This window comes from Aulonocara stuartgranti (genome assembly GCF_965226115.1).
Source record: "Aulonocara stuartgranti genome assembly, chromosome: 5".
NCBI classification, from domain to species: domain Eukaryota; kingdom Metazoa; phylum Chordata; class Actinopteri; order Cichliformes; family Cichlidae; genus Aulonocara; species Aulonocara stuartgranti.
The window spans coordinates 14,865,930-14,890,329 of record NC_138943.1 but is presented as its reverse complement, the minus strand read 5'-3'; the positions used below and the strand labels follow the sequence as shown (position 1 = coordinate 14,890,329).

At 40.3% G+C, this 24,400-nt stretch overlaps 3 protein-coding genes across 3 annotated transcripts; 1 reads left to right on the top strand and 2 right to left on the bottom strand.

Moving 5' to 3' along the window:
- Positions 1-143: 143 nt before the first annotated feature.
- Positions 144-8,037, bottom strand: pde12 (phosphodiesterase 12). The gene is made up of 8 exons (XM_082533812.1): positions 7,115-8,037; positions 6,349-6,776; positions 6,164-6,269; positions 5,340-5,484; positions 2,187-2,265; positions 1,962-2,084; positions 1,604-1,809; positions 144-739 (listed from the first exon to the last, which is right to left on the bottom strand). The coding sequence occupies exons 1-8, from the start codon at positions 7,684-7,686 to the stop codon at positions 620-622; spliced, it is 1,779 nt and encodes a 592-aa protein (XP_082389938.1). The 5' UTR covers positions 7,687-8,037; the 3' UTR covers positions 144-619.
- Positions 8,038-8,603: 566 nt separating this feature from the next.
- Positions 8,604-17,835, bottom strand: atp6ap1la (ATPase H+ transporting accessory protein 1 like a). Its single transcript, XM_082533817.1, has 8 exons — positions 17,705-17,835; positions 11,772-11,794; positions 11,308-11,381; positions 10,682-10,750; positions 10,380-10,534; positions 10,159-10,209; positions 9,826-10,063; positions 8,604-9,050 (listed from the first exon to the last, which is right to left on the bottom strand). Exons 1-8 carry the CDS (start codon positions 17,791-17,793, stop codon positions 8,793-8,795), a joined length of 957 nt encoding a protein of 318 aa, XP_082389943.1. The 5' UTR covers positions 17,794-17,835; the 3' UTR covers positions 8,604-8,792.
- A 3,384-nt stretch (positions 17,836-21,219) lies between these two features.
- Positions 21,220-23,224, top strand: rps23 (ribosomal protein S23). Its single transcript, XM_082533818.1, has 4 exons — positions 21,220-21,326; positions 22,349-22,508; positions 22,651-22,771; positions 23,036-23,224. The coding sequence occupies exons 1-4, from the start codon at positions 21,323-21,325 to the stop codon at positions 23,180-23,182; spliced, it is 432 nt and encodes a 143-aa protein (XP_082389944.1). The 5' UTR covers positions 21,220-21,322; the 3' UTR covers positions 23,183-23,224.
- The last annotated feature ends 1,176 nt before the right edge of the window (positions 23,225-24,400 follow it).

Genomic DNA, 24,400 nt, shown 5'->3' with positions numbered 1-24,400 from the left:
AAGGTAAAAGTTGGACTAAATTAAATTAAAGTTATATTTCGAGGATATTGTCACAATAGTGAGCAAATCATTTAAGCATCACAGGATGTTCACCTCCTTTTAATGATGTCTGTAAGTATATGACAATAAGCCAACAAGTGAGAGTCAGCGCTGTAGACTTTATTTAAAAACTGAAAGGCCCACTGAGCAGTACACTTGGCAACAATGATAATAAATACTTATCTTAAAAGGTCAATATTTATCTATTAACCCAGAAATAAAGTGAATAACCTCAGAGTGATCATTAATCATCAAACTGTTGTGATGCAGTAATGTGAGTTTGTTTTTTGAGTATTTAATCAATCCCCTTCTTAAATCCCTTCTCAAAATCTGCAATTACTTACTTTTCTCATTCCAACACTGAATATAAGTGATGAAAATAATTTATTGTCTAATAAGGACTGTGAATAATTTCACATGAACTTTCACTGTGTTGTGGTTTTGTGGTTCAAGTTCTTCTGTCTGATCCTTTGAGCTTCTGCTGACTTTGGTTCTTCTTGGTAAACCTGCAGGGACACAGTTTAAATCTCACACTCTGTGTTTTTAAGCATCTCTGTCCATCATGGTTGGAGGTCAGGGGTCAGGGGTTCCACCGGAGGTCACAAACCAAAGCGATGTGGTCAGAGGGGTGAGCCACGCTGGGCAGAGCCTCGTAGGTGGTGACCTCCTCGAGGCTGGGCAGAGGGATCACCTGCTCCACCTGCACACACACCATATATGTGTTACATCAGTTATTCACACAAAGAACACCTGACTCCATTTTTACCTTATCGTCTTTTTTTTTTTTTAAATAACCAATCTCCATTGAGTTTGTTTTCTGTTCCTCATCTTTGACTTAGTGAAAATCTGAGAAATCTGTCATTCTTCACCCGTTTTACAAACTCTTTTCTGATTTACTTCAAACTTAGCAAGTGGCTCGCTCAAGATCTCAATAATTAAAAAGACAGATTTCATTTGGTTGAGTGGTACGCATAGTTTGGCTAAAAGATGTTCTAAGTAAAGTAAGTAAGTAAAGCTGATTTATTAAGGGCTTTTTGTAGACAGTCACAAACCTGTGCACAAAAGAGAGTAAAATAAATATGAAAATTAAATGGTAAATGGTAAATGGCCTGTATTTATATAGCGCTTTACTAGTCCCTAAGGACCCCAAAGCGCTTTACATATCCAGTCATCCACCCATTCACGCACACATTCACACACTGGTGATGGCAAGCTACATTGTAGCCACAGCCACCCTGGGGCGCACTGACAGAGGCGAGGCTGCCAGACACTGGCGCCACCGGGCCCTCTGACCACCACCAGTAGGCAACGGGTGAAGTGTCTTGCCCAAGGACACAACGACCAAGACTGTCCAAGCCGGGGCTCGAACCGGCAACCTTCCGATTACAAGGCGAACTCCCAACTCTTGAGCCACGATCGATAACATAACAGCCAACAAAAAGACAAAATAAGACAATGAAATAAAAAACAGTTTAAAATAAATAAATAGTAATTCACTAACATTCCCATAAGAGAGCTTGTTAAAACAAAAATGTGTCTCTCCTATATCCTCTGCCATCAGTACCTGCATGCAGTCTGGCTGTATAAAGATGTAATCCAGGCAGCCTTGAAACCCTCTCACATAGTTGGTGTAGGCCGGCAATCCGCAGGCGCTCAGCAGAGGGGGGATGTCAGAGAGCAGCTCCATGCTGCAGGACTCCTCCGGCCCCGAGCTGCTCCAGTCTGCATGCTGCGGAGGAACCACAGCCTCACTGAGCAGCTGAAACACACCTGAGAGGGGACGAGATCAAGAAACAAACCAACCTGATAAAGACTGTGTTAAAAAAGAACTCCAAACATGGTGAAGTTGAACTTTGACCTGAGGGTCATTATGTTTTTGTAAACAGTCTCAGATTCAGCTGTAGGTACTATTCTGGAGTTACCTGCATTTGGGGTGGAGTTAAAGTCTCCACAAAACACCAGCGGGGCTCCAGGTGCGACCTCGCTGATCACATGACTCAGGTGTTTCAAAGCCACGCCCATCTGGACTAAGCGAACATTCCCCCCTTCAAAGGAAATGAATTCAATTCTCAGAAGTCTGTACTGACAATCTCTGCTGGTTAAAATGAGCAACTCAGGTGTTCCTGGAAGTAAACAGGACATTTTACCTTTCGGGTGCCAGTACAGGTGAGTGTTGGCCACACAGACCTTCCTGCCGGGTTTATTCAGGTCCTCGAGGAAAGTGACCTGCAGGGAAACAAACAATTCAGTGATTAGACAAACATTTCTTTTCATGACTGAATAAATTGCTGATTTTTAACTGTAGTGGGCATTTCTTTCACATATTTAAGAATCAAATTCCAGGACAAATCTCAAACAGACAACAGCCAACAATCAAACTTTAGCAAAACATCCACGGACAGCAAATTCTGATTCATCTGCAGCAGCTGTACTCTCTCTTTCCTTTCTCTCCGTTTGCTGTGTGAGCAAACAGCGACTTCAAGAGTGACTAAGAGCAGAGATGATCTCCTGTTGTCTGTAACTCTCCCTGAATTATCATTTTACATGTAAATATAGCTGATTTGAGTACACCTTCACACACATACACAAGACAGGTAAGGTGAAATGTTGATGACAATATGTGATGTTACCCTAAGTGTAATTAAAGTTTTCCAAGAAGTATTACACTGAACATAACGAGCCGGTGTTTGTGCTAAAATGTTTTTTAAAGTCTGCAAATAGGGCTGGGCCATATTATACCGTTCACGGTAATACCGGTATAATGTTAGGCAACGATAGGAAAATGAAATATCGCGATAGAATGGGAGTAAAACGCGCATGCGCAGTGCCTTTGTTTTCATACGCACATGGCCGATTGTTGAGTGAAACAGATGAACCAGAATTGGTTTGTAAAAATGGTGCAACTTCCGTGATGTGGAACTGGTTTGGTGTTTGTCCGTCAGATACACAACAAAGCACATTTTTTTGCAGAACATGCAAGCAGCCGTCGTTAATGTCGTATTTGTCGGACTAAGATGCTCTTAAATCTGGGAGTAATCTGGGTCCTAAACTCCGTATGTTTCAGGTCAAACAACACTGCAGCATCACTTAGAGTTAAAAACTGTCTAAATTCTTTCATCTTTAATAAAACGATCAGCATTGCTGCTTTACCAGGTGTAACTATAAAGTTTAACTTCCAGGCATCCATGAAAACAAAAGTTATTACATTTAACGGAGTTAGAAGTTAGCAGGAAGCTAGCGGAAGTTAGCTCACTAGTTTCGCTAGTTACCTAAGCATGATATTGCATGTTCTGACTGAGAGATTTCTGAAAAAAATCAAACGTACAGCTCTGCTATCACTTCCAACATAAATGAAGACAGGAAACTAAACAGCAGTGACGTTTGTAGGGTTACTGAAGTTGGGCTAGCTGGTATATAATGATGTGCTACGTGATCGCTAGCGACACAGCTATGTTAGCATAACATAAACAGTGAAGCTGGAGGACGAACACTAACACTTTTCCACTTATAAAAGTTAACGTGAAGGTTCTTCATGGTTAGAGACAAATGCAATCGCATGGCAGGATGCTGTAAACGGACCAAACTTCAGTCAGGAGAACAACTGAGATAATCCATCCACAATACGAGGTTAGTCATTAATATACTGCAACAACATGGGAATAGAGCAGCTGCCAGAGAATTCAACATTAATGAATCAATGGTACAGAAGTGGAGGAAGCAAGAAGAATGAGTTTAATAAAGTTTGATTTATCTGACTGCTTTGTTTCGCTTAATGTGCCTTATAATCCCGTGCACCTTATGGTCCGAAAAATGCGTACTGCACACTGCAGTTTAATGTTGCAAAGCACCTCTTTTTAACTTCAGTGGATATTATACATGGTTATGCTCAGGATATGTCAGCCCATTTCTACTGGAAATGCCTTTTGGTTAAACTTTCAGCAAGGAATTTGCATTTGCACTGTTACATTTTTATAAAGCTTTAATGTACATAAAAACCAGCTTCTTGTTTAAGTGAAAATAAATGGAAGGTTGTCTTTTTGCGCTAGTAATGTTGTGGAGTTGTATTTTGTCTCGCATCAATTATATCGTCGGTTATATCGTTATCGCAAATTTTCAAATATATATCGTGATAAATATTTTTGGCCATATCGCCCTGCTCTATCTGCAAACATAGTATTGTGCAGAAGTCCTGAACCTCCTTAATTTTTTATATTTTGCTAGGAAAATGACAAATTGGTGCAGTGATGTATTGATACATGGAAATACAGTTAATTTTAAAAAAAGTTTGTACAGTTTTAACAATCTTGAAAGTCAGCGTTTGGTATGGCCGCCTGTATTCTTCAAAACAGCCTGAACAAGTATTCCTGTAATTTCTTTAGGAATAGCTCTCCAGACTTCTTGAAGGACATTCAAAGGGCTTCTTTGGATGTTGGCTGTCTTTTCTAGTGTTCTCTGTCAAGATGATCCCACACTGCTTCAATAATGTTGAGGTCTAGGATCTGAGGATGCCAATCCATGAGCGACAATGCTCCAATGGGAATTTTTCTATCAAGGTACTTTTACTGCATTAGCAGTGTGTTTGGGATCATTATTAAACTGAAAAATTAAACTGTTAGTAATTGAATGCTTTCCAGACAGTATTGAACGCTGGATCAAATCCGATAGTACTTTTCTGTGCGCATGTTTCCATGAATTTTTACAAAATCCCCAACACTGAAATGTCTCCATCATATTTTACAAATGGCTGTAGATACTGTGTTGTACCTCTCTGCTGAACACCTCCATACATTTTTTCCATTTCTTAAATACGTGACTTTCATTTACTGTAGACAGATTTTTAGCCCTATCACTTCTTCTTTACTCCACTTGTCCAGTTTTATGAACCACACACTGCACACCACATGGAGACATGCCAAGTTTTGAGCTAATGGACACTTTCAGAATCACCTTGTTCATGCAAAAATAGTATTTTTTGTCTGTCAAACAGTGTTATTGTCACAAATTTCACTGACTAAAGAACTGTGAAGAAATTAATTTTTTGTGACAGTGGGTGTGTCTGCTGGTAACAAAAATTAGCTACAGTATTTTAATGTATTTCTTTGACGCATTTTTCATGCTTGAAATGTCTTAAAACTACTTAAAAATGACAAGAAAGTCAAAATGTTGTGAGTGCAGTAGGTCTGAAAGACCTCCAGACTGCTGACCCGATATTTAGATGGGAGCAATAACAAAATGTCGCATCACTCCTTCCCAAAGCTAAAATATAACAGTTAATCAGCCTCGATGGTGAGCAGCTGTACCTGCAGCGAGGTGGACCTCTGCAGGATCTTATTCTTCAGGGCACCGTTAGCAGAAACCTTCTCCAGAAGCTCAGCGTGCATGGGGTCAGAGGACAACGCCTCACTCAGCATGATGTCGTGACTGCTCAAGAGTCGAAACTTTGACCTACAGCACAATAGGATTCACTTCAATATCATAATCATCATCCACTTTTTCCGCTTATCCAATTCAGGGTCACATGGGGCTGAAGCCTATTCCAGATGTCATAGGACTAGAGGCGGGGTAAAGTCTGGACTGTTGACCAGTTGCAGGGCTCATAATCATGTGATATTGCCATTAGGGCTGCACATAAATAAAGAGGCCTTTCTGTTATACTTCAGATATTCAATACTTTCTTCACAATCACTTATTTGTAGGTGCTCGCTACTCTATCAACACTGACTGTCACGTAAGACACACAATATACTAAAGTGCATTAAACAAAATTTATTTCATGTACTAAAACCTTTTTATTTCTGGCCTGTTTACAGACTGTAATGTATCTTAAAAAAACTGAGACTTTATCCAACTCTCTTCATTATCTTTAACAGCCTGTGGAGTGAAGCTGGGTTTGGCTTTTTACTCAAAAATCTAAAAAAAATGCGCTGCTTATGCTCGCTTCTAAGCGCATTAATGCCTCTCTCTTCTGCTCCAGGCATCAATAGTGAGCAACACTATCTAACATCCACTAATTATTAACTTAAACCAAACAAACACAGATGTGGCTCTGCATATTATTTTGCCAGTGATAAAGTTATCAAGCAAGTTAAGGTTAATCCAGCTTCTGGCTGGTGATTGGCCTAACCTGCGGTAGAAGGTAGCGAGTCCTTCATGCTGCTTCTCTTTGACCTTGAAAACACCGTTCAGACCAAAGGCATCCAGCGCTGGAGTCAGACTGTCCACATACACTCCTGCAGAGGTCAGCGAGCACAACTAATGTCAAAGATTTTTTTAAATCATCAGTATTTTTGTGTTTTTATCAGTGATTACCTTTATCGACCTCCTGCAGACAGATAATGTCGCAGTTGTACCCAGTAAGCTCCTTTTTGATCAGGTTCTGTCTGTAGTCCAGCTGCAGGGCGTAGGGGGCGCAGTACGGGTACAGCACCGTCTTGGAAAGGTCCGTTTGGGCGTAGATGTCGGCGAGGATGTTGTACGACACCACTCTCACAGTCGGCCAGTCCGTGACTTTGGCTGTGAAAGCATGACGGTTGTCAAACAAGCACACACCTGGTCCAGCCTCCACAGCTCCCACAGAAACCAGCTCCTTGGCCAGGCCACCACGGCTTCCATCTTTGGGTGTGCAGCTCAGTTTGAGCCTGAAGCTGATGTCCTGATTGGATGGGATGTAAACTCTCTCACATCCAACCTGAGTCCAACCACTGTCCTGATCTGAAGCTTTACCAGGAGCTTCAGACCTGGAACAAGAGCAAAGAGAAGTAGATTGCAGGATGTCAAATCAATTTGATTATTAATGTGCCCAAACAATCACCTGATTTATAACAAAATCAGAAAAGGCAGCTGTACAGTTCTACACCCAGGGTGTTAAAAATACTTCAGTTTAAAGGTTTGTTTACCCTTTGGCAAACTTATCGATGTTTTTGTGTCAATAAAACAGCTTGGTAGAGATGAGCAGACCTTCCTCAGACCCAACACTCGCCTGATAAGACCGTGTAAGGCATGCAGTTCTTGAAACAGCTGGATTGCACCACACAATCTCTGCTTCACATTTACACCTTCTTTTCTGGGTATTTACCTCGTGTGTGGGCAGTTTTCTCTGAACCAGGTGAACTCGCAGTCCTGGACGTTCCCAAACTCCACCTCCAGTTTGGGGCAGACGGGGAAGCCGGCCAACAAGGACACCGGTAGCTCCGCGGTGGTGAAGGTGGGCGCGTTCCTCTGCACTGAATATTTAACATCTCCCACCTGCAGCACGGAGCCGTCCTGCCAAGCCTCCGCGTTCAGCACCGTCTCCGGCACCTCTTCCCCATCGTAGAACAGCTTCACCACGGTGGGCTCCGCAGCTTCATCCGGCTGCTCCTGACCCCGGTTCTTCTTGGATTTCTTTGCTTTTGATTGGTTCTTGGCTATCCCGTTGGAGATGCGGGCCAGGACCTTGCCCAGCGGCTCGTCCTGGTCCCGGAGCATGTGCTTGTGGCTGCCCTGCAGACAGAAGGAGATGGTCAGCTTGGGCTCCCCGGGGAGGCACCTCACCACGGCCGCTTCCATCCTGCAGAGGCGGCGGAGGGCTTCGGAGAAAGTCCGTGGGGAGAAAGCGGGTAGTCGGCGGGTGAAGAGCGTTAGAGCAGTGGAGAGGTGGTTCAACATGAAGGCCCCGTCGGCAAGAACAGGAGAGCAGGGCTGAACGGGAGAGTACCTGGACAGGTAACGTTAACGGTTACCAGCAGGTAGAGCTGTCAGTAACTACACCGGTTAGCCCGATGCTAATCAGCTGGAAACCAACCCCAACAGGAAACCGTTAAAATTACGTGTTTATTCAGGTCCGGCTCTGTAGATTAAAACTAAACATGACACGTGGTTTTTAGATGAAGCTGCTGGTTCAGATACGAGTTTCAATATTTACAATTCATCTGTAAGTTCAGTAACAGGCAGCACTTTCCTCATCTGAGCGTGAGATTCTTCTTCTTTGGCTGGATGTTTCGTCTCACAGGCTTCAGAGCGCCCCCACTGGACAGAATCAGAATTACTTCAGTGCAGAGACTCGTTTACTTTACTGTGATTGTGATACTCCTGCTACACCTATAAGAAACATAAGCTATATATTTTTAAGGTCATATAACTTTCTAACTAACTTTCTGCTTCTTAATTCAGATAAAACTGAGGTTATTGTACTCGGCCCTGAAAATCTTAGAAATATGGTATCTAACCAGATTCTTACTCTGGATGGCATTACCTTGGCCTCCAGTAACACTGTGAGGAACCTTGGAGTCATTTTTGACCAAGACATGTGCTTCAACGCACATATTAAACAAATATGTAAGACTGCTTTCTTCCATTTGTGCAACATCTCTAAAATTAGAAATATTCCGTCTCAGAGTGACGCTGAAAAAGTAGTTCCTCTAACCAAATTGTTATTTTCTTTTTGTATTTCACTGAAGAGACTAGTACATATAGCTGACATACACCTAGCTTTATAAACAATTATTATGCTATGTCTTCAAAAGCAAAAAATTTAATCAAACACTACAAATATAAAAGAAACCAGAGTTTTTATTTTATATTTTTATTAAGACAAAAACAGAAATCCTCTCATGGGTAAATTACAAAAGTTTAGAAATGTCAGTTTAAAAAAAAATTTCATCCTGGGCTGAGAGTATGTCACACCAGGTTTGGTGCCAGCTATCAGGTCAGCTGCATTTCACTTTTTCAAAACTGTAACTTTTAAAAGTCTGTCCATCACCTCACTGCCTAACCTACATAACATTTTTCTCAGTGAGGTTTTCCACGCAGTACTGTTCCAGGTGTTCAGGGCTTTTTGGGAAGTAGACGTCGGCTTTGTGCTCCTCGTCATGCTCAATGTGTTTCAAGTGGATGAGCATGTGCAGGGCATAGGCCAGCACCAGCAGCAGGATGAGGGAGGTGACGAGGCCCATCAGGATGGCTGGCGTCAAGAAGGTGGTACAGTCGCTCGCAGGAGAAAACTTTCCTGAGGTGACGCTGAAGGCCTGAATCTGAGGAGAGCATAGAAACATTATAAAAAACAAACAAACAAGTAATGTTCTCAATATGCTTCTGGCTTTATATCACATCACAGAGAGCAGGTACCCTTAATACAGTCATCTCAGAACCTCCTGCTGGTCTAACTTTATCTTTATGAGAGGCACGAAATTTGCCTTAAACCGAGAGGAGCTGAGGGGCTGCACTGTGGTCCAGGATAAATCAAATAAACCTATTCTGAACTGTGAATCATGCAAAGCTATTCTAGCAGCCCAAGTAGTCTGAGCATAAAAACCCAGAGCTAGAATTTATTATGCACTCATTAACGTGATACAACTAGCTATAACCTCAGGAGGGGGTGATTGCTTTTTTCGCTGTGGTGATTTAAATATTGGAAAACCGTTTCAAAACCCTTTAAAACTTGCATTTTTCATTAAATTTTGTTTGTTTCTATTTTTGTATTTGTCCAATTAGAAACTGGTCATTTTTAAACTGTATTGTGCCCTCTACCCGCTCACCTGTGTAAATCTTGTACTCTGCCAGTCTCTGGGTCTGTGAGCTGACAGTACACTGCTGTTTTCCCAGCTTTGTGTTTGCTCATTTCGACATTCAAGTTCAAGATGTGTTAACAAAGTATTGAACTAGAGAGAAAATGACCCTTAACCACAAAAAACACTGAAAAATTAATAAATGTTCTAACAAGACTTTGTTATGTCTTCCAGACACCACACAAGAAATGAAACATCCTCTTTGAAGAATCAGTCAAAGACAGGGTAAAGAGACGGGTACCTGGAAGTCTGTAAAAGTGATGGACCAGCGGCGGGCTTGGTCAGTGCCAGGTAGCAGCAGGGCACTGTATCGCTCCAGGCTGCTGACGTGGATGCAGCGGTAGGAGGAGGAAGCTGGAGCGTACACCTCGCTGGCATTGAACGCAGCCTCTTCAGAAATGTTGTAGAGCAGCGAGACGCTGTCCACCGAGAACCACCACTGCCCCGAAGACTCATAAAAGGTGTTGGACAGCTGCAGTCTGATGAAAGAGAGGCGAGAGGAGACAGTCAGGGCAAATGTTCATGTATTGTGTACAAACTGCTTAGTGTGATCATATTTGGTGGCATAGCTAACCTGATGGACAGGCCTTTCAAATCCTCCACATCTCCAAACCTCATGACCAGCCTACAGAGGAACAAAGAGACAAGTAAGACTCTCAGATGTACAGCACAACTGGACCTTTCCTTACAGGACACACTGCATTGTTCTTGTCTTTTAATTGGGATTAAAATCTTCGTGTTAGACCCTCTGACATTTCTCATACAAGTAGACAGACAAGTAGGAGGTGCACTTACGTGGCTTTGTCCTTGCGACAGACAGACTGACTGGTGTCGACAGGTTTCTGAGGAGAAAAGGCTCGCTCTGTGAGGTCCAGGTGTTTCTGCTTGTCATAGCGGAGAGACAGTTTCCTGGCCTGGAACAAGAGGCACGGCTGCCCATCAGACAACACCTGGTGGGCAGGTACAACCGGTTAGAAAGGAGTAAATTTAAAAACCTTCTTTCGAAATTGAATATACGGTATAATATATTATTTATTATAATATATATTTTCTCCAACTGATTGTGTTGGAGAAAATGTTACTCATGCTCACTGAACCTTTAGAGGAGGGAGGGGAACTGCAGCTCCTGGTGTCTGAAGTAATTTCCTGCGTGATGCATCTGAAGACTGGAGGCAGGAAGAAGCAACCTTCCATGAAACAACTTCTTAAAGCCAAACTTTCAATTTTTATGTAAAGGCATTAACTGTTTTTGCAGTTTCATGTCTGTTTGGTTTTTTGTTTGTTTGTTTGTTTGTTTTAATAAAACGTGTTTTAATGAGAATTTTGTGGTTCATAAATTCCAGCATTTTCCTGGTATGCTTCTGAAAACAGGAATCATCATTTTCTCAGAGAGGACATGATTTTTCTCCCACTCTTACAACCTTGTTTCCAAAAAACTGTGAGGTTTGTTAAATTTAAACAAAGATTTAATTTTTTTTATTTGTTGGAAAAGAAAGTTAATCTGCCGATATATACACGATGAACCTAACACAAAAATTTAAGTCATGTTTCAAGATGGTACAGTTGACATATGTGACATTGTGGCTGCACATTTTTAGATTAGGATTAAATTGTGACATGTCTTTCATTTATTAACATTCTCAGCACCTAAATGGTTAAAAATCAGTAAAACTTTAATAGAAAGTTGTGGCGTTACATTTTTCCCTCCCCACTCATATTTTACCTGCAGTTGTCCAAGTCCTTTCTCTGCTGGTATCAAATATTGCTCTGCCTTCACCCTCCCATTGCTCCCAATGTCTGCAGAGACAACAGGATTTGTTTAACAAAATAAGCCATAAGAATACACATGTTATACCTTTAACCTTTTATACTAAAACATGAGAAATATAAACAAATCAAAACAGACTTCCAAACACAACGCTGCACTAGAGGGTAGCTTTTCAGATCTTCCTACACCCCTTTTCCACAATGACCACTCCGTACACAGAGGTGTAGGAAATAGTTTACACCCCTGTTTTACATTGGTGTAGGAAGTGTGGTCACTGGCTTATCGGGTGGGGCTATTTGTCCTTTTGTTCCCCCTATTCCCGCCCCCGTTAGGCATCATCATTATTACATATATTGTTATAACTGAGATAAGGAGGAAGAAGTAAAGGAAGTCTTAGCAGATTGATAAATAGATCTCACCGTGTTCCAGAGAAACGGCAGCACTGCAAAAAGAATTGAAAGGAGAATCAGTAAAATATTTTTCGTTGTCATTTCTTCATATTTGTCATCAGCACAGTTTTTTTTCCACTAGTTATTTTTCTTCTGTAACTTTATTTTTAAGTAATGAAATACGTGAAATAAATTAATCATCTTAGGGGGGGAAAAAAAATCTCTATAACATGATTGTGAAATATTAAATAATTTACTGTCTCATACGAATTGTGTTTATTCTGAACAAAAAACAATCAAAGAAAGTGAAAGTATGTTTAAAAGAGTCTGATTCACTCATATTTAACTGGTTGAGATACTTAAGCAACCATTAGCAACTTTTACAACTTTGAATCCTTTTAACCTTTTAACAATTATACACCAAATAAAATATACACATGACACTGACATTAAACTAGTTTGTGCTCACAAAGGTACTGGACCGTCATAAAAGCTTAATTCATGTGTCTAATGTGGACCATCAGCCACATCTAAACCACCAGCTGTCCTTCTCTGCCCACTTTGGTAGCCTAACACCTGCAGGCACCTTTTTGCCCCTTTTTGCTGATATGATGCCAGTGCCCAATCGAAAACCAGTTTTAAAGATTTGCACCAGTGTGACACTAGAAAACTGTTGGGCTACCTCATTAAATTCATCAGTGACCGATAGATGTAACCAGTGAATTCTGTTTGAGTTTCTCAGACTTCTGCTGGGAACATTGCATCATAATACATTTTCAGGCCCGTCAAAATGTGGCCTGGTTCTCAAAAGGCACCCTGGCAGAACCGGTTCGGCTCCAGCTTAGGTGTGCTTACATTTTGCAGTTGAACTGGATTCAAAAAGTTTGAAAGAAGTCACAAATACAGATCAGACACATTCAAGATAAAATAGTCTTGATTTCACAAACTGATCTAGCTGCCGATTGTTTTGCATCTGACTCTATTCACGCAGAGAGTGTGGAGGGACTTATCAGACGGCTCTTGCTCCTTCTTGTAAAACATCAACTTTAAAAGCAAACTGATGATTGGTGTTATTCACCTTCATTTCTCAGATTTGTGCATAATGCAAGAATGACATCATTCCAAATCACCCAATAGAAATCAAAGCTAAAGAAGGGAGGAACCTGTGTAAGTGCTCAGAGTACACCTGAGTGACCCGGCTGCTGACCTGCTGGATTAGTTAAAATAGCAGTGATCAGTCTGGCACAGAGGTGGGTAGTTGTTGCGAGGATACACTCTGACCCAGATTACACACAGAGTCTTGTAGCAGAAACAATAATGGACTGAGATCTAATGCTAGAATCAAATTGGCATCAGGTCTGATTGACGGTTTTCTTTGTAAAAATTGAAGGTTTTATATGATGACTCCAGAGCTGGTTCAGATCGATGTGCTGGATCAGGAAACAACAACAAGGTTAAAGCTACAGCTCATCCTCTTTTTAATCTGGAATTACAGAAAATATGTATCGTTACAATAAAAACTTAAAATAATAAAGAGGGAGTGGAACCAATCCGATTGATGTTAATGATTCATTTGTTGCCTAATAATGACCACTGAGAAAACTACACAAAGGTCATCAGCCAGGGTTTAGTGGACAGCGGGAGAGATGTCAAACATTGTCTTGAACCACATATACAACCACCTGCTGTGCCACCTGTCAAAGGACAACTGAGCAACTCCACCTGTATAAAGAAATCCTGAGATGCTGTTAAGAGCAGCAGAGAGGTGTGACCCTGCAGGCTGACCACAGCCTGTTTTAAACAATGAAAGGAGCACAGGTGGAAAAAATAACAAAGAAACCATTTTAGAAAAACTGTTTTACATTTTGATGAATAATTAAAAAACACATGAGGCCAAAAAAAAGGCCCAGATTGAACTTTTCTATATCAAGGCCTCAATGTTTTTCCAGGCTGCCGTTCTCCAGTTTTTGTGAATTCTAGCCTCAGTTTTCTTTTCTTTTCTGAGAGGAGTGGCACCCAGTGTGCTTTTCCTCTGATGGCCCATCTGCTTTAAGGTTTGATGTGTTCTTCAGTCACAGATGCGCTGCTGCATGCCTCGGTTGTAATAAATGGTTATTTGAGTTGCTGTTGGCTTCCTATCAGAACGAAGCAGTCCATTCATTCCCTTTTAACATCAGCAAAGCATAGAAAACTATTTCCCACTGAACATTTTCTCTTTTTCAGATCATTCTCCGCAAACTCGAGATATGGTTGCCATTCCAGGTTCAAAGTCATGTAAAGCACCTTTCTTTCTCACTGTGATGCCTGGTTGTGTTAAGTTGCTACCATGTGATTGGCTAATTAGATATTTGCTTTAAGGAGCAGCAGAACAGGTGTACCTAATAAAGTGCCTGGTGAGTGTAGTTGCTTCCTCATTCATGATTTAAAAAAGTAAAATACCAGGTTAATCAGTCTTGCTTAATGCTAACTATTTTAGTTAGCCGATCAATAGCTGTTATCTATGTAGACCTTCCATGATTTATTGATTAGTTTTAAATAACACGTCTAAATATGCAATATGTAAGAATATATATATTTGAAGATTAATGATTAATAGTCAAAAGCTCTCAGATTAAGGTTTTACAGCTCAGCCACGAGCCTTTAATCTTTAAATCTTATTCCTTACTGATGCTGTAAAGCAGTGGTCAGAATATATGAGCAGAAAGTACAAGACAGCTACCAACAAATTAAAGTTTTGAAGTTGCATTTAGATTCTTTACATTTTCTGTAGATTTACAGTTTCACAGGCTTGTACTGCTTAACATGATTTGTTTGACTATTACAGGTACTGATGAGATATTTCATGCACAAGAGGATAGAACATTGCTGCTCTACATTAAGCGCTCTTAAGTGTCCTACAGTCAGGACCTCTGCTAAAAAATTCTACTATATTAGTGTGGTACCAGTACTTAAGTAAAATACATACATGTGCTGCTTCTACCCATGAGTATGTTTAACTTCTCGGTCTGTTTGCCATCACTGTACACAGGCTAATAAATCTGCACAAATTTTCTGCTCAATGATTTTGTAATTTTAGTTTCTCTTTTGGTAAAAATATGTGTATGTTTAGTAGTCATTTCACATTATTTAACAGCCGGTATGTACAATACAAGCATGCACTTACTCTGGGCAGTGACTTTGTTTCTTTAAAGCTGCAGCCTGATTTCTGAATAATCTGCTAAAATTGTCCAGCTATGGATAATCTAATCTAAATGAGCCAAGAGCACGTGGATCTCTGTATGGGCACTCTCAAGATCAAAATCCTCTCAGAGAATGGAAAATAAAATGCAGCACATACTGAATGTATTTAAATGTACATCAGGTCAGAGAATCAGACAATAGAGCGATCAAATCCCCTTCACTCAAAGAGCCTCTTCAGCCAAAAACAAGGTTTAGCTGCTCTCTTGTGCTGGGTCAGGGCACTGGGCTGTGGATTGTGGGATTGCACTGTTTGCATAATCATACAATCACAAGCACACAGACCCCGAGGATGAAGGATGGGGTGGCTTGCAGCCAGAGAAGACTTTACAGCTTCTCAATCCTTTACCATCAACAGCTGCACACTGTGAAATGCAATAAACAGCTGCTGATGCACACACTCAAAAGACACGGGGCAACGTAATCATCCTATTGGGGTCGAGTTTAAGGCAAGTATCGCCAGACGAAAGCAGACACTGAATGATTTTGTAAACATCTGCCATATGTTTAATGGCTTACTGGAGAGAAAATAACAGTTAAATCACCACATACGGCTGGCGTGATTCTACACATTAGTTGTACTAAAACACAGATTAAAAACAAAGAAACAATCTGAAATAGATGAAACGGAGGTGCCTGAGTCTCCTCTGGCTTTTAGCCTCAACTAGGAATTACTAACAGACTTCTGCTGGATGAGCTGGAGCTCGTTAGTGTGTCAGAGATATAATAAGTAAGCTGGCAGGTAGAAGGAACAAAGAGGATTAAACAAACAAGAGTCAGGATAAAATCTCTGTGAGCAAGAGGCAGAAAACAAAGGCATGATTGCTGGTTTGTATTAAGAGGTGTTGTGAGGTCACTGGAAGCAAGTGAGGTGGGTGACTGCTGACCATCGACTGATAGACTTGAATTAAAGCATTAGTGGAGGTGTCTTAAACATTTTGTTCTTTTAATGGTCGACTCTGGCTGCAAAAGGGTATGAAGGGAAAAACAGACCTTCTGCTCACTTTAATTTATTATCCTGTGATCATGTTCCAGATAAATTTTTTGTCCCAGTCACTTGATTCAAGTCTCTTGATACAACATGATGTTAATTTTTTACATTACTGGCCCCATCAGTGAGCAGACTGGCAGCAAAACAGGGTAACAGTGACTGTGGCCATCTTTCATATACAGTCTATGGTATAGACTGAAAGGGATGAAAGATTAAATAAGCCGAAATAAAAACAGGATATAAATAATGAAATATTTAGGATGTGCAGGAAGGAAGGTTGAACAAATGTGTATAACGTGAGCTTCAACCCCTGTTCACCCGACATAATACCCACTCGGATAATAATCTAAATAATACAATAAAGTAAGTAAATAAAATAAAAATGATGAACAAGAGGAGCCTACAGAGAGTCTGCAGTGCTCCTCTTATGTTTGTCACAACAAAGCATTCAGAACATGATTCTGTTTGCTAAAACAGACACGTATAACATACTGAATTTTTTTTTTTTAAATAACTGGTGAAAATGTATTCATTTCACTCCATGTGACCACAGACTGTATAGAAAAGATGGACATGCACACCGTGATGTCACACACCGTGATGTCACTCATTGGCTCTAGAAACCACTTTGGTTTTGGTTGTCACCATGCTTTATTTTGGTAGCCAGAAGTGACCAGCATGACATACATGTTAACAGGTTTATTTAGAGACAGGCATCAATAAAACTATACATTTGTGACACTAATACCTGTTAATCAGTGTTGGACAGACTGTGGCACACAGTGGCACTGTATTATTTGTCATATAATTTCATTAAAAATGCGCCAAATGCTCAGTTTTTAGCAGTTGTGCATTGCCTTCATTTTTACCACTTGTATTTGATGCAGAAAAAAAAGAGTCTGTTACCATCAACGGCAAAGAAAAAGAGTAATAGAAACTGAAAATAAACAAAGCATGACCATCGGTTTGGAAATTCAAGTAATAGAGAGAGCGCCAGGATTAAATGCGGTCCATTCAATCAGCATTACTTTTGCTAGATCAGTACTTAAACAACTTCCATACTTATTATCAAATAAAAATCTGTGTATTTTAATTAATGGAGCTGAAAAAAACTGTTCCCACTTTAAAGAAACCAGGGGCTTTTAAATGTGAATAAAATGATTCTGCTGAAAATGACTCCTGTCTTACTGCTGATGGCATCTCAAAGAAACATTATATGTCATTAGACAGTGTCATCATGCTTTATTGTAGTAATTGGGGACTTTGTTTGGCCACAAAGAACTCTTGCAAGCTCTGCACATCACCAAAGTGTTCCAGCCTGTTTTAGGTCCTGATTTTGGTTTGATAATGGCATGCTAACTCTTTGCTCAAGGCTCATTGTCTCCAGATTAAGCAGGTATCTCATTCTCAGGCTTTGGTGGAGCTAAAAGTGGGGCTTAGTTTAATCACATGGACACACGCACACACACACACATTAGTACAAAAGGATGATAATGTTACTCTGTGTGTGCTAGATGTGAAAGTAGGTATCTGTTTACAGGAAAAGTTGCCGAGCTTGTTCCTCTGAGCTCAAATTAAAAATAAATAAATAAATGCTGTACCATAGCACCACATGAGGTGTAGTGAGTAGAAGGTTGTGGGTGAGCATAGCACAAATCAGAGATTAGACAGTTAGGAGAGGTCAAAAACAAACATAAAGCTACTACACCTGCTCTGTTTGTGTTTGTCCACATACCTGTCTGCAGGTTGTTGGTGGAGGCAGGCAGACGCCTGCAGATGGAGGAAGAAGAGGAGGATGCAGCAATGTTTCCCTGGTGAAGCCATCGCCGTGGTGACCAGAGTCTGATGCCAGCATGCGCTCTCTCTCCCTCCCTGCCCATCCTAATCTACTTTAATCTGCCCCATGCCTTTAAACCCCCCTGACAGATGGCAGAATTAGCCAATCACAGGACACAGCAGTGGCGAGCAGTGCCAGGAGCCCCGCCCACAGGTCAAACACACTGTTGTTCCCTCAGTTTATCATTTTCAGGTCAGCTCAGTCAAAATATATTTAATGTCTGGAGATTAAAGGCAGCAAAATGATGATTACATAAAACAAAGCACTGGTCAGCTGTCCGTCTGTAAATATGTTTGTCGTGTATGAAAGGTGTTCAGATGCACTGTTACAGGGATACCAGTGAATGAAATGTACACAATACAGTTACAATAACAATGCATTACCGGCAGGGAAACAGTGGCTTGTGGATCACATCTGGCCTTTCTGATTTTATTGGATTTGTTGCTGTATGTACCAGATTTAGTTTTATATCAACAGTACTTTAGTAAACAGTGTAGTAAAATAAAGACAGAATGAAGTTTAAGCCTCTTATAAATAAACAAAAAATAGGTTTTGTGTTCGACTCATTTGTTGCAGATGCATTTTATCTGTATTTTTAAGATTCAACATTATTTATTTATTTAAAGCATAGAAGCTTAAACTTAATTCTGTCTTTACTTCACTACACCATTTACCAAAGTATCTACAGTATATCTGTATCTACAGTTTATACAGTATTAATAATAAGTGGATGAGTTTCACTGGTGGTCTAGTGTTTAGGATTAAGGCAGGTACATGCACAGGGTTTGTGTGGCAGAAGAGGATGCAAGAGATAGGAAGAGATGCAGGAAGACGATGTGTGGTGGTGATGACTAAATGGGGCAGCTGATACAAGAATATTCACACATTCTATGGGTGAATCAGAAAAACTCGGATATCTGTGAATTGGTGCTAATAAAATGCTAGAATTTCACTCACCAAAATCTTTACCTCACAGCAAGTGATTTTATTTGTCAGATAACGGCATATAATCCCCCAAATGGGACTAACAAGTTCAAGATGTTCATACTTTTGTGTTATTGCCTGGTGATTATCTTCATGCATCGTTTTTTAAATCAGACTAACCTCTCTAAGGACATTTCCAGCTTTTCCTGGTAAATCTCACACACAGCATTCTTGGTTTTAATCAACAGCCTGATCGTGTCCTGCACTGACCTTCTCGGTCACCTGCTTATCTCAGTAATACAGACACATCATTGTCCTAACTGTTCACATAGAGCTAAATTTTGCTGCTGAGCAGACATTGTGAGTAGAGATGGACCGATCCGATATTACGTATCGGTATCGGTCTGATACTGACCTAAATTACTGGATCGGATATCGGAGAAAAATAAAAAAATGTAATCCGATCCATTAAATATCACGAAAGCACCTCACAAAACTTGCAACACGCCGTAACTCACCTCAGAACGTTAGCATGTCGGAGCAGTATGCATCACCTGATAGAGCGGCTGTGGCATGCGGGACCTGTCGGTGGTCTGGATAGCATGTGGAGCTTCGCTAGCAACCCGGCATTTCATCTCTGATAAAGTTATCCCGAGAGAAGTAAAGCAAGTGTGTAAGTCCATCTCTGAATGTTTGTAAAGCATTCCTGCGTTAAGCTTAACAAACGACTGCCTCTTCTTGCTGCTACTTCAATCATGAAACTGCTTAACGATCAGCTGATCGGCTTTTCTGTCGAGTCCGTGACTCTAGTTTGCTTTTGGCCCACTTTGCACCAGAAAGAGGAAACCAGCGGCTGAACAACAGCAGCACGTTTAAGCTTGATAAGCTGTTGTTAGAATTTATTTAATATTACTTTCTACTCGAGGATCTTTTTCTACGTAGCTGACGCTGGTAACTGTGCAGGGGCGGATCTAGCAAAGTTTAGCCAGGGGGGCCGATAGGGCATGAACAGGGAAAAGGGGGCACAAAGACATACTTTTCTTTCTTATTCTCATTTAAAATGTCTAGCTTTTAATAAATAATTATCTGACACCCAAAGTTTTAATTTGATGTAAAATGAATAGAAGTCAATTACTGTATATAGTGACTATTAAGTCTAATATATATACCCTAGTAAGCTATAGTACTTTTTCCTTTGGGAAGGTACCATCTGTGCAGTCTGCAATTTTGTTGAAGAAAGATGTTGAATCTATTTAATATTTCTTGAAAAATAATTGATTTCTGTGCATTTTTTTTTCACACTGCATCAAATTAAGGTTGATTACGTCGATTAAGCATCATGAGGTGGAGCGTGAGGGGTGGTTCCCTATTTTTTATTTATTTATTTTTATTGTTGCTGGGAGTTGGAACTCTATTAGTTAGGTTGCTTAATATATATGCTAAGTACTCTTTAAAATACCAGAATAGGGAGGATGGTGTAGGTTTAAGTTTATTAGATTGATCAGTATTGCTGAACTATGAAATATTTTTTTTTGCATACAGGTATAACAGAATAGCTTTAGTGTAGTTGTTGTTTTAAACTTGAGTATGAACTTATACAAAATGCAGCAAGATATTTAAAAAACAGTTTTGGTGATTAAAAAACACTATATCGGATTCATATCGGTATCGGCAGATATCCAAATTTATGATATCGGTATCGGTATCGGACATAAAAAAGTGGTATCGTGCCATCTCTAATTGTGAGTGAAGGTCTTGTCATCAGTGCACCAGAGATGCAAGGATCAGAGGTAGTGACAGTAGAAGAGTTTAAATACCTGGTGTCAACCATCCAAAGCAATGAACTGTGCAGAAAAGAGTGGAAGAAGAGAGTGCGACAGAAAGATTGAAAGGGGAGGTTTATAGGATGATAAGAGGCCTGATATTATGTATGCTTTGAAGGTGAAGGTGCTAAGATTTTTGCTGCAAGTTACTTGAATAATCCGGATTAGAAATAAGTTTATCAGAGGGATACCTCAGATGGACATTTAGAGGAGGGGTAGTGGGTATATTGGACAAAAGTGGGAAAAGAAAGACCACAGTGAAGATTCAGGTTTTGCTTTAATTTGTCACATGTGTGAACTACATGCTCTGTCCGCTAGAGGGCACTAACAAGACACCCATTAGCCGTTAATTGCAGGTTTAGATATCCAATTATTTGGTTTCGCTCTAATTTCAGTTTTTAAATAAAAACAATATAGTAAATTACTCAGAAACTGAGAAAACGGGAGGGTCGGGAGTGATGAATATGATGAATAATAATAGTGCGACTGACTGAAAGGGAGATAAAAAAAAAAAGTGAAGACAAAAATAAGAGAAGGAAATTAGCAGCTCTCAATAATAAAACTACACTGGTTTTACGTATAATTACCAAATTCTAAAATGAGTCCAAATTCTTTGTTTTGCAACAATTAAATGTGAAAACATTGGCGTGAAATGGCATAATTTTAATCAGGCATATATCGTGGCAACGCCCAACCGGGGGCCTCGGTGTAGACATCGCCGCGGTGCATCCTGGTTCCTTCCTTTCCATCCCAGGCTCGCTCAGCAATCATGGGTACGTCTGAAAGTTAATCTCAAATACCCCAAAAATGTGACTTCTGTGGGGGGTTTTCACAACAGTGCCGCGTATAAAGGTCTTACGAACAGATTTAAACTCGTTTGTGTCGCTAAAACTCTGCAGATTATTTTTAAAAAATCAGTTTTTATGCTGCTTTGAAACCGCAACGTGGAGCGGCCATAACATGTCTGAGCTGCTAGCGGCGTGTTAGCGGCATTAGCTCAGCACACCAAAGGTTCCCGTTACAGTTTAAGCTACCTGTCCCTTATTTTTGTTTTGTACTTGAATCGAAGATTTGCAAATGCCGTTAAAGTGATACCCGGTGGGGGTTAAGTGTCATTTTGAAAGCCGGAGGTTGTCTTTGTGAGAGCACCGAGCTTTAGCCGTTCTCTGCAGTTTTAGCCCAGCGCTTATCCAGCTCTCACTAATTTTGATATGTTGGCAAAATTCTGTTAAGTAAAACTTAACTGAAGCCCTGTCCTCACACTCATGGGAAGGATGCCTGACAAATCAGATTTCTGTTGAATAGGGACTGATAGTGAAATGTTTCTGCCCTGCGAACAGCGGGCTGAACAGTTTTTTATGTACCCACCGAAGAGAAGCATCCGTGTTCCTTTTTGTCTTTCTCGTTAAGGAGTCCGTTTAATTGATCTACAGCATCACTGTGTTTGATGTTTCTCTTTTTTCCCCACAAAGACACTTGTTGTATATTAAAGAGGTGGTTTGATGTTTATTAGAACAGCTTTCTGGGTTTACAACGGTGGCCCTAGTAAGTTGTGATGAAGGGGTGTCTAGACTTTGGCTGCAATCTGTCCCTGGGCCAGACTTTGGACGTGCCTGCTGTATAGGCTCATCCTCATTAACTGATGCACAAATGGGGATATTCTTAAGTTACCCCTAGTAGGTGTCCAAGGGGGAAAGAGTTAAGCATGACTCGGGAAGGTCTGAAGTACCATCTTAATGGTCGTACCCGAGTGTGCTGACTTTGGCTTTTTTCTTCTTTTTTTGCCCTCTTTCAGGAAAGTGTCGTGGTCTGCGTACTGCCAGAAAGCTCCGCAATCACCGGCGTGAGCAGAAATGGCACGACAAACAGTACAAGAAGGCCCACCTGGGCACTGCCCTGAAGGCTAACCCCTTCGGAGGAGCCTCTCACGCCAAGGGGATCGTACTTGAGAAAGTGTAAGTATCACAACAGCAGCTAACACTTGTAATTTAGGAAGATATAAAGTAGTTTTTGGTCTTTTGAGTTCCTCTTTATTAAATCCATAATCAAGGGTGTTTGGGTTTAAGTTAAAGAGCTTTGTACTTTTCCTCTCTGTAGTGGTGTGGAGGCCAAGCAGCCCAACTCTGCCATTAGGAAGTGTGTGAGAGTTCAGCTCATCAAGAACGGCAAGAAGATCACCGCCTTCGTCCCCAATGACGGTTGCCTCAACTTCATCGAGGTAAACGGCAGTGGCGAGTTTATTCTTTAGAGGATTGTTTATGTAGATTCTACAACAGAAACATCGAGCCACCGTGTCCGCAATAGTCCAGTTTATGTGGACTTAAGTGTCTGTGTCTATGAAATGTCTAAGTTGCAGTAAACTACGGATTTTAACTCATTGTAATTTTCTTTTGGGCCCTTAAAAGTTCTTAAATGTATAATTTAGCTCTGTTCTCAATTTTCGCTCTTCTAACCTCTTTTGTTTCTATTTCTTGACCTGCAGGAGAACGACGAGGTTCTGGTGGCAGGTTTCGGACGTAAGGGTCACGCCGTCGGTGACATTCCCGGAGTTCGTTTCAAGGTGGTCAAAGTGGCCAACGTGTCTCTGCTGGCACTCTACAAAGGCAAGAAGGAGAGACCAAGATCATAAACAGTCAACGAATAAAATAAAATAAACACATTTTCAATTACAGCCTGTTTGCTTTGTGTTTTCATTTCACTGTGTTTTTAAGGCACAGTGAGTTAAACTGATGTTTTTGTTACTGTTAAGCAGTGAATCATGCAAACAGTTTTTGCTTGAATTTCAGGTTAAACTACATCAATATTACCAGAAACTGGCTTACGTTTAACATTTAATTCAGGCCAATAATGTCAGTCTTTTCTGTATATATCCTCAAAATAAGGACTTCAAGTAATTTTGTAAGATCTCATTAATGTGAACAGTAGCAAAAACAAGTTTCACATGAACATATTTTTGCGGTTTGGTCGTCATTTTGCACTCACCCTTTCATGTGACGTAAATAATTTAAAATATGTGGGCGACTCAACACACATACAGTCATTAAATACAGGGCTGGGATAATATAAAGGTTCTGACACTGATTTTGAATGTAGACACAGTTATACCTGATCTCAGATCAGAAAGCTGGGTCATAATACTGTGGATCAAAAATAAGTGAAGACATACAGACCTCCCCTTAATGTAAAAAGAACATGTTTTTGGGTTATACTGAGCAAAGTCTTCCAGTGGTTTATCCCCCAAAAGGAGCTTTTGAGTTCAGCAGAAGAAGAAAAAATCTAAAAGTGCTGCACGTTTCACAAAATGATGGCATTTTGTGGCCCAACCTGCGTTATTATTTTTAAGTTTTAAAAAAACAGGTTTCCAGTTACTTTGGTACTACGAGTGTTACACAATTAATACAAACAAATCAAAGATATTTTAAGAAGTGAATTTAAAAATAAAAACTACACTTAAAGGTACTTATTCTTTTAAAAATGGTATAAAAGCTGTTTCTATGACTTAATTTCCAAGGAGATAAACTAAAGCTGTATCTGTGCTGTCTGTGGTTTTAGTCTGATACCACTTTGTAACAGCAGATGCTGCAGTGAGTCTGTCATTTTTATTTAAGGAGGTCATTAAAAACACGTTCATTGATGGTGGTGCCCTGGAGAAATGAAATACCTCTTGAGAGAACGAGCTTCAAGCTAAAACAAATTTTTTTGAAAAGAAATGCCTAACGGTAACAGCTCATAACGTCTCAGTAAACACGGTGAAACGCTGCCCTCTGGTGGAAAAAGTTTGAATTACATTTTGCACTGATTAAAATAAATAAAAGTCACATCATGACACCAAGTCGTTTAAACTTCA